The 19,413-nt window shown below is 40.5% G+C and overlaps 1 protein-coding gene across 11 annotated transcripts in view; it reads right to left on the bottom strand.

Moving 5' to 3' along the window:
• CAMK2D (calcium/calmodulin dependent protein kinase II delta) overlaps positions 1-19,413 on the bottom strand; it is a 143,261-nt gene that overhangs the window by 20,776 nt on the left and 103,072 nt on the right. For 3 of the 11 annotated variants that reach the window (XM_083756645.1, XM_083756636.1, XM_083756637.1), the window contains 2 exons: positions 16,113-16,150; positions 3,040-3,088 (listed from right to left, as the gene is read on the bottom strand). In XM_083756645.1, coding sequence (XP_083612771.1) covers positions 3,040-3,088; positions 16,113-16,150 — 87 coding nt within the window. Of the gene's footprint in view, positions 1-3,039; positions 3,089-6,890; positions 6,933-8,622; positions 8,683-14,671; positions 14,705-16,112; positions 16,151-19,413 lie in introns of all 11 variants that reach the window. The other 8 variants (XM_083756638.1, XM_083756635.1, XM_083756640.1 and 5 more) reach the window with 5 other exon arrangements.

The raw sequence follows: 19,413 nt of genomic DNA, 5'->3' as shown, positions 1-19,413 counted from the left end.
ACTGTGGGTTGGCCAACAGTATGCTGGACTGGGTGGTCTTTTAGGTCTTTTAGAATCCAGCAGGATTCTTCTTATGTTTAGTGTAGACTTTGGTTTCCCAAGAATCTTAAGATACTGGAAAGGGACTAAACAGGTTTCAGTGGTCAGATCCTTACATTCAACAAGGGAAGTGGGATCTAGTGGAGGCTACCACTGCAGGTACAAGGATATCGCCACGTTTTCCGCTCATCTCCCTTACCCTCTGTAACTTCCTGCATCACTTTCTCAATCCTTTGAAGATTTCTAAGGGGCAAAGGGGGCATTCAACTGAAAAACACCTACTCAAATAGACATTTTTCTGCAGACGGTACATGCACTTTTGTACACATTACTGCAAAATCAGAAAAGCGTGACTTTCAAAGGTATGCTGTGTTTTGACTCTTGTATTATTTCGGAAACTGTGAATTTGGGAGGTTCACTTTTAAATGTGAACCGATTCAAATTTCTTCCCCCTCTCTGGCTACTGTCACAAATTGTTCCCGTTATGGTTTTAGTGTATATATTGGTGTTTTATGCTATTCTCTGCCCTGGAATCCATTATACAAAGTGCAGTATATGAATAAATAAATAATGGAAGACACAATCATATTTGGAAGAAACTGCTATAGCTGCTGCACAGGAAGGCAAAGCATTCTACAGCATGTGCTATAAATAGTATTAACAAATATATTTGCTCTTCCTAAAAAAATACAAACCCCAAACACCTAAGACTTCCAACATTACTTCTATTTATTTAAATTTCATCTTTAAATCTGCAGTATCCACAAAACAATACATTACTTTTTCTTCTCTAATAAATTTATTCCTTGCACATAATTGTTAATTCCATTGCATCAGATTATTACTGTAACAAGTTTAAAAGCCTTATAAAAGATACAAGCACCATTAACTGGGGGGAAAACAAGCCCTTTGCAAAACAAAACCATTAGGGTTATAGTACCCAAAGAAACTAATTTCACATTATAAAACAATGCTTTTTCATTTAATTTCTTATACTTCCAGTATCTTTTAACTTTCCAATGTTGCATCGTTTTCCAAAAAGCTTTAGCAAGGATGTATAAAAATACCTAATATTTACAATTAAATCTGCCCATTTACTGACGGTCAAACCATTGCTCCATGAACAATCTTGCGCTGAAGCTCAAACTATCTGTGACCTTCAGCTTCATGATTATTCTGTTCTCTGGATACTTTTAAGATCCCACCCCACGCAAAACAACTTTGGAGACTCTGGAAATGGATAATGGGAAGGCCTTTCATGACTTGCCATACCCTCCAACACTTTGAAGTCAAGGTCCAAGACACCACATTCCCGTTTTTTATTGTAAGAGCATGGCAGCCATTTTGATTGCCGTGATTTCAAATGACGCCCCCCGCAAAAAACTTTTTTTTTTCAGCCACAGAACCCACCAATGTGCATTTTGCGCATTGATTGTGGCCTCAAAAAAAAAAAAGCACTTTTTCAGGGGAAAATCACACAGAGAAATCATGTCAATCAAAGTGGCTACCATCCTCTCATGGGAGACTAGCTGGGAACCTTATGCATGCGTCTACAAATCCCATCAGCCTTAGCAAGCAAAGTGGGGGCTGATGGGAGTTGTAGTACAAAAGATCTGGAGGGCACCAGTTTGGGGAAGGTGGCCTAAGGAAATATGAGAGTATGTTACAGTAATAGGAGAAAGGAGAGAAATGTAAAAGAAAAACATAAATCTGGCCAGGAAACAAAAATACTGGCATCTGAACAGACTGCTTATAAAAATGCTGCTTAGAACAAACAGTAATGAAGAAACATGTTTGAAACAGAAGTGTGAAAAAAATCCATTATTTAATGATAAATACAACATTAACTTACAGTTCTTCAATATTTTCCATTTCGCCAATTTCACTCTCCATTTAACTGAGCCCCTATGCTCTTCGCCCATGTGTGTGGACCCATATTTTATCTATGGTATTTCTTATACTGTTCAGACCTATGAACACTCAATTTAATCTACTTAAATATGATATCCATGCAGTGGCGGAGCTATGTGCTCTGGCACCGGGAGCAGCATAAATCTGGGGGCGTTCACAACAAGCGTCGATCGTCCCGGGGGTGCGTGAAGCGCTGAGCGTCCCAGGGGCGGCTGCGATGCCACCCCCCCCCCCAGACGGCACCTAGGACGGACCACTCCTCCCGCCCCTACATTCATCCGCCAGTGCACCCGTGTGGCCTTAAGGGCAGGATAGGTGAGAGGGTGAGGAAAGACGGCAAAAATCTTATGCCCGCCCCCAACCCACACCAAAGGAGCATCACCATTTGAACCAGGCCAGAGCCTTAGTTTCCATATGAAGCTCTGTGGTGGAACTGTGGTAAATGAGCACATGAAGCTGCAAATGTAGAACAGGACATATTGTTGAAGATACAAAAAAGGAGCCTAACGGTGAGGGTGTGGTTGTGAGTTGTTGTTGTTGTTTTGCTTTAATGTAGTCCTATCCACATTTCTGCAGGAATCCATACCACAGAGTGGGTGAATGGAGGACCAGCAGGTAGTGGTAAGGTTAGCAGCAGCAAAAGTGACTACAGCTACAGCACAGAGTATATGGGGAGGCAGTGTGGTGCAGTGGTTAGAAGTAGGACGAAGGAGACCCAGGTTCAAATCCCCACTGAGCTATAAAAGTCACTGCGGTGAACTTTGTTCCTCCACTGTCTCCCAGTCTAACCTACCTCACAGGGTTGTAGTGAGGGTGAAAGGAAGAACCATGCATGTTGCCTTGAGTCCACTGCAGGAAAGGTGGGATATAAATGCAATAAACAAGTAATAAAATTAATTCTCTCTGCAACTTTCAGCCTGGTCACCCTGTTTGTGTCATTAAGCACATGCAAGATTTGATGTCCAGCCTTCTACGCCTTTAGCAGAGTACGGCCGTGCTGACACTGGCAGCTAGAACAGTAGTAAGATCACATTTTCTTGATATTATAAAGAAATTCTAGAAATGCACCAGACAAGTACAGCTAAATACCTTTCACATCTTCGTCTTCAATGGTTGTGTTGGAGCTCTCTGTGGATTCCTGTTGAGAAGTATAAGAAAAATCAACTGACTGATCTACTATTCCACTACTTATTTATATTTACAATGTCATCAGACATCTCATGCAAAGCCCAGAAGCAGACCACGTGACTGTGAGACTCAAACAAATAAACACAGAGGGTGATGGGCTTTTACCCTTAAAGCCAAATTTGAAGTGGTTGCAATCCGCTTGGATTGGAAAGGAACGCTTAAAGACAATGAGTTTCTTGTTTTGAAATTCACAGGACTGTAAGGGAAGAACCATGAAAAATGGGCTGACTGGTTTTCTTAAAACCCTTTGATACTTTTTAGACAGAGGATGGTGAATTACATTAAGCTGACCATCAGAACCAGCCATTTTACAAATAAGAAGTGCAGGAATGTGTAAGACATAATAAATCCAATCGGTGGTTTCATATTAATATTGCCAGGATCCAAAGAACTATGGAACCAGAAGGTCCAGGTATTCAAGGGGTTTTGAAGTTCTGTTTCTCAAACAGCAGCAGCACCTTTTCCACTTTTGAAACAGAAAAGAGTTTCAAAGGCAGCAGAAGGCATGGTGTGGCAGTCTCCTATTCAAAGCAAAACATCAAACAAAAATGAAGGCCTCACTTGGCATTCCTCAACAGCATCACAGTAGTTATAGGGGCCACCTTGCTGAAGCTAATCAGATTGGGGTCTGGTCAGTGCCTGGACTGGAGAACATCCAGGGACCCCTTCTGTACATGACCTTTGGAATATTGGGGGGGGGGGGGTATAGAAAGGCAATAAATTAAAAATAAATGCTGCTCTTTGGATCCCAGCCACAGTTTTGTTTTTTAAAGACATGTGTTCAAGATGAAAGCAAGTTATTAAGGAAGCTTAAAGACAGAAGTGGTCCGATTTCATGTTTCTATGTTTTTTGTTTTGTTTTGACAGATATATTATTCCCTACTGGTTTACAATTATTTGTTCCTCAGGCAGCTGTTTTTTAAACTCACCATATTGTCAAAAAGACAAGCATCTCAGATGGCTGTCAGAGTTTTATGCATTAATAATAATAATAATAAGTCTACACGTTTAAAAGGACACTGTCAAAGATGACAAAAAAATCTGTCTTTAAAACAAGTTTATACAAGGAAAAGAGCAAAACAAGCAGTCAATATAAAACGTGAGACAAATCTCTTCCTTCATGGAATTAGGACCATGCTGAAAGTGGATCAAGCACAGGTTTGTAAATTTGGCTGGTCACCTGAGACAAGTAAGATTCACCTTCTTGTTGACAAGAAAACTGTTTCTTATTTCCACCCAGAACACAAATGATTAAAATTGTCATGAGTGGGCAAGTATACTGCACAATTTTACGGGCCAGTAATTTCTGTGAGCTTTATTTAAAAGTCTGGTTTCAGACGTTTGTTCTACGGCTTGGTATAAAAAAAACCCAAACCCTGGGAGACATGAATCCCCAAAGACCTTGACAGTGTTCTTTTATATGTTCTTAAAATAATTCAATGCTTAATGCAATGTTGATGGTTAAAAGACATGATGTATGTATGCACACCAACGAATAGATCAGCGAGCGTCACGCCACCCCAACATCTGTCCAACCACTCAAAATAAACCGTCATGCTCTGTCTGCTGTTAAGAATGCTCAAGAGTCAAGAGGCATGAACACAGATGTATCATGCTTTATAGGTTATGTTAACACAATCTTAAAAATGTTTACATAATCTGCAAACAACCACACGAAATTCCATGCACCACCTCACAAGTCAACTCCATGGACATGTTCATTTCTCCCATCATGCTAAAAAGGCTCCAATATACGATACGTTTCAACAGCGATTTCCCCTACAAGTGATTTCCACCTCCGTGATGATGTCCATTTTAGTTTGGGGCATTTCCACACCCCAGAAAGGGAACACAGTTTTATCAATTTTCCATAATGGTACAGAACAAGTAGATGTAGTCATGCCAAAGAGCTATGGATCATTTTGTCCCATTTGTTTTTTTGTTTTTATTCAAGTGAAAACCGAAAATTCAAGTGTTAGCGAATGTAGGCTGTAAACTGCATATTTCAACACAATATGAACAACAAAATGTGGTTCATGAGCAGGTGGTAGCAAAACAAACATCAAAATCTGCCTTATATATATTATATATATACCAGAGACTGTAAAATAAATATGCAAATGAACTGGAGATATAAATACGATAAATTGGGATACATGCTTGAGAAAGGCCCGTAGTGTGAACTACAAGTACTATCCACAAACACAAAACAGGGTATCTGTCAGTTGTTGTATGAAATAAATCAGAAAAGAATAGTGATGTCCGAGCATACCATTACATTTTCTTTGATTAGTTAATTATGGGGTACCAATTACAGGATTACCTAGTCCAGGGATAGGCAACATGTCCACCACTGAGAGCTACACTAGAAATTTGGTGGGCAAACACTTTTTTTCCCCAAATTTAACTCTCCAAAAGTGACAAAAGGATAGAAAATGGGTTCCTTTTCTCCCACAAAGGAAAGCTGCTAATTCCAGGGTTCTAGCACTACCACACCAGCCATGGCTCAACAGTTGCTTAGCCCATTTTTATGTCCATGCAAGGAAAGGGGGAAAAATTGATATGCAATCCAATCCAACAAACACAGCCATCATAAACAGCAGACATTAAAAAACAAACGACCAAAAATGCAATAAAATAATACTCATGGAATCCAGAGAACATCCTTGCCAGCCCAGATGTGAGCATCTGGATGATGTTCTGAACAACGTCTGAAGTTCAGTGAAGAAGAGCATTGCACAGAGCTGGGGGCGGGGGGGGGGAGAGCTTCAGGTCCACTGGCTAGTAAGTTCCCTTTCCCCTTCTACTGGTTCCCTTGCAGTCTTAAAGTTTTTGCTTTTGGCCTGGCTCTAATGTTTCCCCCTCAGCTAGACAGAAAAACTTGGTTCCAAGGACACCCCAAGAAGGTGAAATCCGAGTTGGACACAAGTTACAACTATTACTTTCCTGGCCAATAATAGCCTCATCCTTGGAACTATTATTCATGTACAGGAAATGCTTCTTATTTGGGGGAGGTGGGGAACTTGAACCTGTTTATAGACCAACCTTCCCCAATCTGATGCCCTCCATAGGTTTTGGATGACAACTTCCAGTCCCTGATCATCGGTCACTCTGGCTGGGATGAGAGTTGCAGTCCACAGCATCTAGAGAGCATCAGGTAAGAAAGTCTGATGCAGAAGAATGTATGGAAGATAGCACAGTGAAGAGTGCGTGGGCATTTATCATCTTTACGTGTATGGTTTGTGTGCTGCCCATTACTCATCATAAAATTTGCAACAAGCACCCCGACACGCCCCCTCCCAAAATAAAAGGTTATGTAACAATGAATGAACATGCTCAAAAACAGATGGGACAAATCTCCAAATGTGCCTTTCTTCAGTAAAGTGTTGCATATGGAAAGCCTGAACCACACTCTGCATCTGAGGAGGAACTTCTTTTTCTTTGCCAGAACATTAAGTTCCAGGTTAGAAGCTAGAGATGTACACCAAAAGTGTGGAACAGCTCCTACCAGAGCACCTCTGGCACAGGTGAGGAAACTTAGAAATAGTGCAGAAAAGGGCTCTCTGCAGGATTCCGTTACAAGAGAAGCAATTCTCTGCAGGCTTCACTAGACGACTGAATACCAGGTAGCTAATTGCCTAGCTAAAGCCCGCATAATGCACACACTGTGGGGTGTGTTTTCTTTTGGCAAGGGGGCTCAATGGAATGTGGAATCTGAAAAGTGCAGGACAGTATTGGTTCTTTCTGAATACCTTATTTCCATCTGGGTTGTGGATTACGGTAGTTTGGGGCTCCTGAGTGAGAACAAAATAAGAGAGAGAAAACAGTTCTCGGTAAATAGATTTCTCGCGCATGAGAAGGAGAACGAGAAGAGCCAGATGACAAGGGCTAAGCACTGACAAGAGCTAAGGCAAAGTTAGCTACTGTCAGAGGATGAAACTGGCAAGCCAGCAAGGAAGGCCACCGTATCTACTGCAGCAGCATGCAAAGACCTTATTCACGATTTAACACATGTGCAGGGCTTTGAAGGAGATCTAAAGAGGCACCAATTCTCACAAGGTCTTCCAAATCAAACTGCTGGCCAGTTTTTTAACCTTCCACCTCCAAAAATTAGCTCACAGTTTCCACTGGGCAAAAAGGCAACTACCATGGTAAACTAGGTCAATTTACTAAAGAATGACGATGCAGCCTATAAAAGTTATAGAAGGGGCCAAAATGGGATGAGTAGGTTCAGGAAAAGATATAGAAAACCCTAAGCACAAAAGAGTATTGCTACCTTCAGATCCTTTCATTTCACAGAGATTAACACTCATGGTAGGAAATGCTGTCATCTCAGAGTCTAATATCCCTCCAGCCATCTGCTGGAGTATCTCTAGGGTTGGTGACACACAGGCACACATTTGGGCAATTCCTAGTAGAAGACTCTATGAAGCCAATACTTTTCAGAATACTTAGTAGTGGGAATGTCCATGGGGAATATTCAATGGGAGTGCTGTCGTGCACAAAACCACAGGTGCCAGTACTTTAAAACTGGAAAGACCTTTCTTCAAAAGGGTTTACCAAAACATAGTAGGTTGGATGCCACTGACAATATGCTAATTGTTAATGGAAAGGTTTTTAATTTTGAGGCTTTGCTGCATAGCCTAGAGAAATGAGTATAAGTAACCTAAGCAAGGTTATGACTCATGAGCTACACATTCACCGCAGAGCCTATTATGGAGTAATGACTCCTATGTATTAAAGCAGGCACCCCCAAACTCGGCCCTCCAGATGTTTTGGGACTACAATTCCCATCATCCCTGACCACCGGTCCTGTTAACTAGGGATGGTGGGAGTTGTAGTCCCAAAACATCTGGAGGGCCGAGTTTGGGGATGCCTGTATTAGCTGTGGTATATAACCAGCTTTAGAAATAGATGCCTCTTGATCCCAGTAAGTGAAGTCTTGCAAAGCCCTGCTGTGTTTTTTTTCCAAAAAAGTAAAGAATGAGAAGCTGAATAAGGTCTACTTGGTTGTTGCCTAGCAATAATCTTGTTAGCTCTCCTTGATTTTGACACTCACGTTGTATTAGCGACAAAAAAGTAGGAAGAAAGTTTGTTTAAGCCTCATTTATAAATACTGGAACGCTCATCAGACGAAGAGCTAAGGGCAACACAAAAGCACATTCTATTCACTTTCTGACACAGCATGCAATGAAATTCAACTACGGCTACCAATGCTACTGCACAACCACATCCATTTTCCATGTCACATTGGCTAATTAGAAACACACTGTTTCACAATCAACTCCCTCTTTATACACACACATAAATAATATGCATATATAAAAAAGTGCAATCCCAAGTTCCCAAGAGGAAAAAAAAAAACAGCGCCAAAATTTTAGAAAGCAAACAAGGAGCAAGGAAGAGGGATGAGAGGAGGAAAAAGGGAGAGAAAACTCAGAAACAGAACTCAAAAGCAAGTTAAAAGGAAAAAGCCAGGTATACCAGCGTTGGGGTAGGAATATTTTCTTTGGGGCTGGTTACCACGTTGGTTTTGTTGTTTATCTGTAGGTATGCAGAAAAATAGAAACAAACAAGCCTTAGACCTCTCACCGCAGATAATCATATCTATATCTCCCTATATAGACTACTTATACACAGATATAGATATGGAGATAAAGACTGACGGAGGTATGAATTTATAAAAAATCAAAGGCAACAATGACAACAGATTTGAGTAGGTATTATAGCAGCTTCTCCCAGTGTCGTTCACAAAGAAATGCCCCTGGAGGTGCTATATAGACATGTATGGTTTCAGCTATGTTACTAAGATTTTTTTTAAAAGCTCAAACCAAGCAATATGCAATTAATGCAGGAAATGAGAGAGAATAGGCCTACATTTCCAATGACCCATTCACCACCTCCCGTCTTTGGATGTGATGCTATTTAATATACTGCACCAGGTCTGAGTTTAGCTTGGGAGTCAACTAAGCTAGAGGCCCATATACACATTTTATTTTGTCATACGTGTTGTCTCCAGAAGTCTATATATTTAGGCAGGACATAAAAATATTTAAAGGTTATTAGCTTTACTGTTTCAAAAACACTCTTATTGCCCTAAGTTAGGTCTGAATGTGTTACAGCATGCTGCAAGGTGGTTCTCTGGACACAACTGGGAATCAATTGAACCAGAAAAGAAAATGTATATTCAACATAATTTAAATATTGTAGCTTACAGAGTCTCTTTACCATTGATCATTTCAAGGCAATACAGGAAAAGATGTCAGCTATGTTTTTCGGCAGAATGTGAATGCGGAGTATTAAAAAGGCATGATTTTGTATTCCGGGAAGTGTGTGCTAAAGTGATATACACAGAGTGAACAATATGAGCATGGAAGACCCCTTTTCAAGAAGAAAACTAATTTGTTTTTCTCTCTAATATCATGAGTAGTTTTAAACCAGGCAAGAATGACATAGCCTTAAAGACAACAGAAAAGCTAATTACATTTTCTCTAGAATAAACCCCCAAAACTATTTCAGTTCTTAGATGCATTTAAAATGCTGATCCACACCTATATATCAAGTATTTTATTCATAACAGAATTAAACTGAATATTTAAAAGTTAGATTCAGTAAAATTTAATTATAACCAAAACTGGCAGAAGGAGCTGTCACATATCTTCTGGTGAAAAAGTGCCCTTTGGTTTTACCAGCTCTAGCTGTAAGAGGAGCAAACTGCAGAGCTGCATATAAATAAGATAGAAAGTTTAGCTGATCAGTAATACAGAATATTTAATGCTCCACTAACACAAAGAACGGAGAAGGTAAAATGTTACATGTGAAAGAAAAGCAAGAACGGAAACAAATAAATCTTAGCTGACCATTTGTAAAACTCAATGTAATGTCTATTTATAAACAGAACAAATATTTTATGTTGTTACATGGGATGTCCAGTTTTAACCTACTCAGATAACTAATCAGGCAGTACAAAAAGTATTGGTTGGCATGCTTTAAAAGAAAAAGCAATGGTAGGAATACATTTTGTAAACCCATGGCATTGAAGGTGTATTTTTCTTATTATAGGACCATGTAACACCAGTCCTAAAAGAACTACATTGGCTCCCAGTACGTTTCCAAGCACAATTCCCCAGTGTTGGCTGCTGACCTTTAAAGCCTTTAACAGCTTTGGCCCTGTATACCCAAAGGAGTGTCTCTGTCTCCATAGTTCAGCCCAGACACTGAGGTGCAGCTCCAATGAGTTCCCTCATAGTGAGAAGTGAAGTTACAGGGAACCAGGCAGAGGACTTTCTCAGTAATCGTGTCTGACCTGTTGAACACCCTCCCGTCTGTAGATATCTGAAGGCAGCCCTGTATTGGGAAGCTTTTAATGTATGATGTTGTTGTGTTTTTGTATATTGTGTTGGAAGCCACCCAAAGTGGCTGGGGCAAGCCACTGACATGGGTGGGGGTACAAAAATATTTTTAATAATAATAATAATCATCATCATCTCATTATTATTATTATTATTATGCTAACAATGCTGAGGGCCTGATTAGCAGTAATTATATTTATGAATGGTTGTAGCTATTTTAATACATAACTTAAGAGATTCACATCATTAAAATTCTAGTCCAGATTGTAAAAAAAATGGGTGTAACCCATGGAATTCACAGTGTGGAATAAATTGCCTTTGGCCTTACCTGTAAAATGGGATTATGAATGATATGCCTTGAGAGTTCTTAAGATAAATGAAGTAAGATCAGTGCATGCACAGATCCCTGTTCAACTAAGTAACACAGTGGAGGATACTTGGGTGCTACACAAGCCTTTGTTGATCGTTTACCATGAGTGTGCAGAAAACGCCTAGAAAGAGGAACAAAGCATCATCACTGGCTTCGTGTTATGTCTAAACTGAGGATTGTGGTTTGCTTCACACCATAAAACCTTTTGTTAAGCCAAAGTTTCTTCTTGGCTTACCAATCATAGTTTGGAGTGAAGCATACCGCGGGTATAATGTTAAGCCAGAGATAGTGCTTTGTTGTTCCTGCTAGTTAGAGGGCAGGAGTGAAGGGCACAGTGTTTTGTGCACTCATGGTAAACCATTAACTATGGCTTACCATGATGTATGAACCAGGCTTTTGTCTGCTTCAATAAGAGAACAGAAAAGGATTCAGATACGTAAAATGGGAGACTTAACAATGCATTCAATAGGATTTACAATAACAGCAATCAAAGCACATGGTGTTGTGCAGCACAACAATGGTGGTTTGTTTTCCCCAGAGTGGTAGAATTCCGAATAAGCTCTGAGGTGCCAGACTACATTATTAGCCAGATTTCAATTAAGTTGCTTTGTTTACTTGTTCTTCTAGAACCAGTAGTGCTGTATGCAATATGTACTAACAAAGTTATTTTGAACACACAGTGTCGTTCCCACAGGAGTACCTCTGAAGGTAAATGTGTGTGTGTGTGTGTGTGTGTATGCGCAAAGAACTTTTTAGAAATCCGTACAATATATTTAAAGTGTGGTATGTATTCATGATCCCTCCTCACAATGTGTTTTCAATTAAACACTTATTTTTCTTACTGAACAGTGACTACATTAGATTTGGAATTACGAAGATAGCACGTGCAAAAAATAAAAGAAAAAGAAAATGCACTATTTACGCTTTTCTCTGTGTACCATAAGAAAATAGGCTGGTTTACATATGATGCTTGCTGAACTACAGTTTAGAACTATGTGCATTTGCTAGAATAGGCCTGAGCTAAGCACTGGGCTCCCTGGCTCCCCTTACATATGGTGCAAAACCATGGGTTTGGATTGCTTGCTCTCACAAGCAATAAATAAATAAAAGAAAAATATAAATTGGCCCTCACAAAAGTATCATTCTAAAAATAGAAGAAAAGCAAAATGATCACAAACAAAAGGGGTCAATATGGGTATCCTGAGCAGGAATCAAATATAAAGTATCACTCAAGCAACTTTCATCTCTGGAAGAACATGCTTCCGATCGAAAAAGGGTGGCGACATTCACTTGTATATTACAAGTGCAGATATACAATTTGAAGTTGTATTCCAGCCCCCTCACAAAATGTGTAGAGAGATCCATGGAAGTATTTATTTACTGTAATGATGGGAGGTATTACCAGTAGTGTAATATTACCAGTAGGATCAAACAAGATGCAACATTAATTGCATATGAATAATTAACATGCACTTTCAAAATGTAAATAAACTGAGGGGGGAAAGCAACATCAGGTTTAGCTCTTTCTCTCCTGATAAGAATTACCCCCCCCACACACCCCCAAAAACTGTTCTTGCCCTTGGGGGGAAGCTCCCATTGGAGACCGAAAAGGGGACAGGCCCTTTATGATTATGCAGACTAATTACTAATTAGGTTCCCCACTTGACATGAGCTCAGTCAATTTTTGGCCAAGGCAAGTCCATTTGCCACACATATATTACATATGACATCAGGTATGGTGCTTGCTGGCATTGTCAACCAACTGATCAATGGAGCATATAAAGCCCTGTGCCTTTTCTCACAGAGCTGATTTCAAACCCCTCAGGCAAAGGACAAGCTTGGCTCGCCACAGGTGAGGGTGGTAAGAATCGAGTTCCTCATTCCTGAGCTAAAGTAACATATCAGCCCTACAAAATACTTGGAAATGTTCCTTGGAAACCTACCACTTATTTCTGAGAATTATTAAAGCTGGAAACGACCTTATTTGTGTTCAAGGAAGTTTTGGTGGTACCACTGAAAGCAACAGCTGTGCAATATTCAAACAGCTGTGGAATATTCTTAATTATAAGCAATTAACAATGGAAAGATACGTCAACTGTGTGTCAAAAGGTAAAACCCTTCTTGCAAGCATGCTGACCACAATCCATCTTCTGTTGAAGTCAGTGGGGTGACAGAACTCCCACTGCTGGATTGTACAGTTTGGGTAGGGTTTCTATAAGGACACACTTTGGAAACAGGAATTTAAGAAGATTTTCTTGCAAATGAAGCTCACTTTGCAGAGCCAGGCACAATTCAAAATATGCTATTCACCATTTACTTATTTTTGACGGAAGAGCCCCTCACTCAACCTCGTCCTTCTATGAGGATATCTACCTGCACAGAGACAGTGGGTTGGATACTGAGCTGGACTGTAGTGTTTACATTTATATCCCACCTTTTCTTCAAGGAGTTTAAGGTTCTTCCCCTCCCCATTTTATCCTTGCAAGAAACTTGTGAGGCAGGTTAAGCTGAGAGGCTGTGACTGGCCCAAGGTCGCCCAGTAAGCTTCACGGCTAAGTGGGGATTTGAACCCTGATCTCCCAGGTACACCACACTGACTATAGTCATATAAAGTTAGGCAGGATGTCATGAGGCAATTACCCACCCTTCCAGAACTAAACGTTCCCGTCAACAAATGTGTGACTGGTACATTAGTTACAGGACTGTTGAGTGGGTTTCAAAAGAGTATCTTATAATAAACGATGTAGTATGTTTGGCAAACGGCCTGTTAAGCTTTGCACTGGACTTGCTACCAGCCCAGACATACACCTAACTGTGTATTCCACATCCCTTCATCTGCACTTGACTTGGCTCTGCTTGCTACCTACCTTTGTCCTCTATGCTAATCAAGGGACAACTTTAAATTTGCTTAATTCATATGACATTGCACAGTGTTTGGTAGTAGTCTGTTCTGTTTTTATTTGGCTCGTGCATCTGTAGGTAAAATACCCATGAATGTAGTCGTCCACCTCTATCAAGAACTACCTACAGAGCTTTACTAATCATCAGCAGAATGACAAGTATGGAAGGGTCCTTCAGAAGCACTTGCTCTTTTTAAGTGGAATGAAATGTATAGTTAAATGTTGGAATAAATTTTCACACCATGTGGTACCTGCAGTGGAATACAGGAAGTGGTGTAAGAGAAAGGGTAAAAGCAGAGACTAAATTTTATTGTTTATTGCAAATACTGCACAATACTCACAGGAACTGGGCACTGGCTTGAGCAATAACTCGGTTTTCATATTACAAACACCTCAACATATAATTGAAGGGACAGCCCTATCATGTTCTTACATTTTCAGAAATCTCATCTACTTTTAATACCAGAAGATCACAATGACTATACAGAAGGTTTTTTTGATTAACTATGATATTGTAGCAGAACAGTTGCACTGGCCATTGCTGCATCTACTTTGCACTGATATTTGCATGGTTTTTGAGATGGGTGCAGAATCTGTGGTCTCCAAATGCTGATGTACTACAAATTCCATCATCACTGGCCACGCTGGCAAGAGCTGATGGGAACTGAGGTGCAGCAACACCTGGAAGGACACAGGTTTCTCACCCTCGTCTGTGACCTTGGCTCTGGAAGAACTGATAGCAATTAATTCAGGACATCATGTTACACTGAACTGATGCAGAAGTTACAAGCCGGTATTTTAAAAGTCTTGCAGCTTCCTTTTGCTACGTCAACAGACCTAAATGCAAAAATTTCATCTCTTAAGTGTGAACGTTTCACAGGAGGAAAAATCTGGCAGATAAAGATCCTCACCATCATCTGAACACTCGAACTTGACTTCCTTTTCTGATTTGACCAGTCAGAGGGAAAGGAAAAGAAAAAAATGTGACTGGTTGGATTTGAGGTATCAATGCATGGAGAACAGTATATTGTTTGTTTGTTCTAAGAACAGCCTAATATACAGGTATTCAGGATGGGAGTGGGATCTCCTGCATGAGAAAAATTGTGAAAACAAATACTTTGATAAGATGCACACTTTCCACCCGCCACTTCATAGGACTGCAAACACAAACGCAAAACAGAGTCCTGAACACACAGCAAAGAAGACCCCCATAGGTGTAGTGGTACTGGCAAAGTGTTGGCAACAATTATACTTAGCATTACTGTTTAAACAGACCAATTTTGACAGAGAGAGTTACAGACATTCATTAGTACTGAATGAAACAAGCTGTCTGAATTAGACCACATTTTAGGTAAGTTACCCTATTGAAATTAAACAGTTAGGAACACTGGAAAGGACCAGGTTGGCTTTGGATAATGTCCTTTTTTTGTCCCCAAATGACTGAAGGCAGTGGAGACGAACACCCTGTATTCCCCTCAGTGATTCAAGCAATATATTGAAATAGGTCCAGTTAATCTTGGAATTTGTGCTTGGTCCATGGAAGCAATAGGTTGCCAATGGCTGGATTTGAAAAAGATAAGTTGGACCTAAGTGATTAGGGTGCCTTTAAGTGAATTATGAAAGGGTATACATGTAATGAGTCCAAGAGAAATATACAGTGAATTAGATATTTAAAGGTAAGTAACAAACTTCCAAAGATAAAAGTTGCAAAGATAAAAGCTGAGGTCAAATACACATTTCAATGAAAACTTGCAAAATAGAAGAAATGGAAGTTACATTTTCTAATAGTAGCTGGATTGCTTTATCTTGTGTTTACAAGTCCTTCTGGGAAGAAGAAATATTCCCTCCCCACCCCACTCCAGCTCTTCCTTGGCTATTTTGCAAAGTATTTACCCAGAATCTTTAATTTACAGAGCTTCTGTCCTATCATGGAATTCTGAGGTCACCCAAGTTTAGAAACTCTAAATCACACAGGAAAACTGCAAGATTGTTCTGCTTCTTACAGACATCTTTTATTCGGTGTAAACTTACGCACTGACTTCCGCCAAAGCACACCAACTACTGCTGGCAGAACCCAGCTCAAGGGCTGCCAACCCCTGAGGTATAACCTTCTGACAAATGGAATGCCAAGGACACATGGAGGCTGCCTTCCCAAATGGCCGGTCCATGATCAGCTGCAAAGCAGTGACTTAAGTTTATTCAAGCATATATATTTTCTTTTTCTTAAAAAGCAAACCCTAAAGGAAGAGGACCAGTTATTTCGGTGCCAAAGTAAAGAGAATTTGGAAAGTCACACGGTAATGAAAAGTAAATGAGACATATCGTTAGATGACCTCAGTATTTGTAGCCTACCTTCACTCCATCAGGTTTCTTCAGTAAACTCTTGGCTGCTATAAATTGAAAGGAAATAAACAATGTCAGCCAATGTAATTCAAAATCAATGAAACAAAACAAATGAACAAATTGGGTGTATTTCTTCCCTTCTACCCTTTGCATTTATCATCACATTTAAAACATCTTACTATACCATTTTTATATTCTGCCTTGCAGTTGCCTTTGTTTTAAATATTTGCTTGTATCTATATTAAGTAGTGATGTATGGAAGTGAGAGCTGGACCATAAAGAAGCCGAAGAATTGATGCTTTTGAATTATGGTGCTGGAGGAGACTCTTGAGAGTCCCATGGACTGCAAGAAGATCAAACCTATCCATTCTGAAGGAAATCAGTCCTGAGTGCTCCCTGGAAGGACAGATCCTGAAGCTGAGACTCCAATACTTTGGCCACCTCATGAGAAGAGAAGACTCCCTGGAAAAGACCCTGATGCTGGGAAAGATGGAGGGCACAAGGAGAAGGGGACGACAGAGGACGAGATGGTTGGACAGTGTTCTCTAACTACCAACATGAGTTTGACCAAACTGCGGGAGGCAGTGGAAGACAGGAGTGCCTGGCGTACTCTGGTCCATGGGGTCACAAAGAGTCGGCCATGACTAAATGACTAAACAACAACAACATATTAAGTATAAAAAGGTAAAGGACTCCTGACAGTTAAGTCCAGTCGCAAATGACTCTGGGGTTGCGGTGCTCATCTCGCTTTACTGGCCAAGGGAGTCGACGTTTGTCCGCAGACAGTATTTCCAGGTCAAGTGGCCAGCATGACTAAGCCGCTTCTGGCGAAACCAGAGCAGTGCTTGGAAATGCCATTTACCTTCCTGCCGGAGCGGTACCTATTTATCTATCTCTTCAAATTGTTAAGTATAGATGCCTATAATACCAGTAAGATTTTTATTGCTGAGTGTAGAGCATTAAAACCTCCACACGCAGGTAATATTGACTATTAGATCTCTAGATCATTCATGCAGACCTGGAACAGTTAACAACCTCTCTGGAAGACAAAACCGTTATATCCCAAGAATTTTTTTTTGGCATAGAGGTGAAGGAGAAATAACAGTTTGTCACTGCCATTCAGCAGTTTAAAACACATGCACTGAAACATCCACCTGTGAAAGGTATCTGGAAGCCCAGCAGATTATCATGTTACAGGTGCAGTGAGTCTTAAAGCCTAGGTGCTGCAAACAAGTGGACCATTTACTACTATTTTGAGATGCTTTGTTACAAAAAAAGGACTGGTACATTTTTAGTTCATAGAATTGTAGAGTTGGAAGGGACAACGAGGGTAATTTAATCCAACTCCCCGCATTGCAGGAATCTTTTGCCCAATGTGGGGTTTGAACCCACGACCATGAAATTAAGTTTCTCATGCTTTACCAACTGAACTATTTGTCTCATAACACCTAGGTCCAACCAATCTTTACTAATTGTAGATGGGTTTATAAGAACAACAATGCTACGGATAAATATATTTGATAGAATACTGGAAAAAGCCCAAGAAAAATGCATGCAAGTTGCAGTACTGAGCATCTGAGAAAAAACATCAGGTTCCAAGGATGGACTAATATCATGTGTCATACCTGGGGCCATTGTGTAGTTAAAAGAAAAAGAGAATGTTTGGTGCATTGATTTGTTTCCAGCAATTTGCTTGTAAAGCGTACTGTAGCTGAAATTAAAAAGACTAAACATTTTAATCCCACTGCCTTCAATGAAACCTCAGCTATTATCCAATGAAACTTTTCACTGATTTAAGCATATATATTTTGCATACATATGACCATGCTATAAATTGTAAACAATTTCTCCTGGATGGTGCTCAGCAGGTTCTTTTTAGTAAGAGAGCCAGAAGCAGGAATACTCTGCAGATACACAATATCATTTATTTCCCTCTTCTTTGGTTGTCACATCTATCTTACTGTGGCTTTGCGCACACAAGGAATTTGCCCCAATAGAAGCGGCGTGGAAAAGACTAGGGTCAGATTATCATTAAGAATTTAAACCCAACTGCCATTAAAATTTTGCAATATTTAGACAGATATCATCACTTTCTTTTAAATTAAGGTGGTTCAGAATAATACACATGTGTGAAAGTATGATGTTGATAATCACAAAGGAAGCAATTTTCTAAATTATAAATGCATTTGGAACTATATCTTTCACAATATATTTTGAGGAAATTGCACAATATTATCAATGCAAATATAACCATCTTGGTACAAGTGAAAGAATTGCCCATGCAGATATTTTACTGTGCTCTAAATAGAAAACAGGGAAACTTGAGTATCTGTTTGGCATCTTACCAGATGGAGTCCTGTGCATGGTGATGGGGGCACCACTGCATACACAAGGAAATATCTGCTATGCCTGTGTAGGGTATTATACCTACATAGATCTCCATCAGGAGTGGGGAACTCTTCCCAGCCTGAGGGCCACATTGCCTCCAGGCAGGGCAGTTCAGCATGTGGCCCTCAATGCCTTTTTGGTGACCCTTGGCAACATTTGACACCCCCTCCCTGCAGTTCTTGCGCTGCCTTCCCAGAGTCTGGTAAGCAAGGTGCTGGGCTTTGGAAAGGAGGTGTGGGGGCTCTGACAGGTTCCTAGAGTCCTCCAACCTTCTTCCCAAAGCCTAGTCTGTGCTTTCCCAGCTGTGGGGACAAGGTGGGAGGGCTCTAGGACCCTGCCAGAGCCTTATGCTTCCTTCCCAAAGAAGGACACCTTGCTTAGCTGGCTTTGGGAAGGCAGAAGGAGGGCTGGGGAGGCATCAAATTTTGGGCTCACTCTCTCCTTCGCACCAGGTGATAAGGCAGTGTGCAGCCCACAGGTTCCATGTCAAAGTGCTCTTGTGGCCTACTTGGTATGAAAAGTTGGACCACTCTGCTCCAGAGGTCACATATCAGTGGTGGGTGGACCACAGGGAAATGTGGGCAGATGAATCAATGAATTTTTTACCTTTGCAGAGTAGGCTAGTTTCTACACACACTCACACACTCCCATTTGTCCTCCATCCAGGGGAAAAGAAGAATGATCAGAGTTCAAGGCCTCATTCCAATCTGGCAGAAATACTCAGAGGGTGCGAAGAAGGGTCAGTTAGGGATGGTGCTGGCCTGGAAAAGGGCTACATAGGCTTGGAGGACTGTATTCAGCACCCAGATTTAAGGTTCCCCACCTCTAGTCTTCGTGAACAACCCGCAAGTTCATTTTCCAATTAATATAGCCCTCTTTTTGAGGAAAAAATAATGAACAATCGTACACACATGTTGCTTGC

This window comes from Podarcis gaigeae (assembly GCF_964106915.1).
Source record: "Podarcis gaigeae genome assembly, chromosome: 9".
In the NCBI taxonomy this organism is placed as follows: domain Eukaryota; kingdom Metazoa; phylum Chordata; class Lepidosauria; order Squamata; family Lacertidae; genus Podarcis; species Podarcis gaigeae.
The sequence above is the reverse complement of the archived record's forward strand: the minus strand, read 5'-3'. Positions and strand labels throughout refer to the sequence as shown.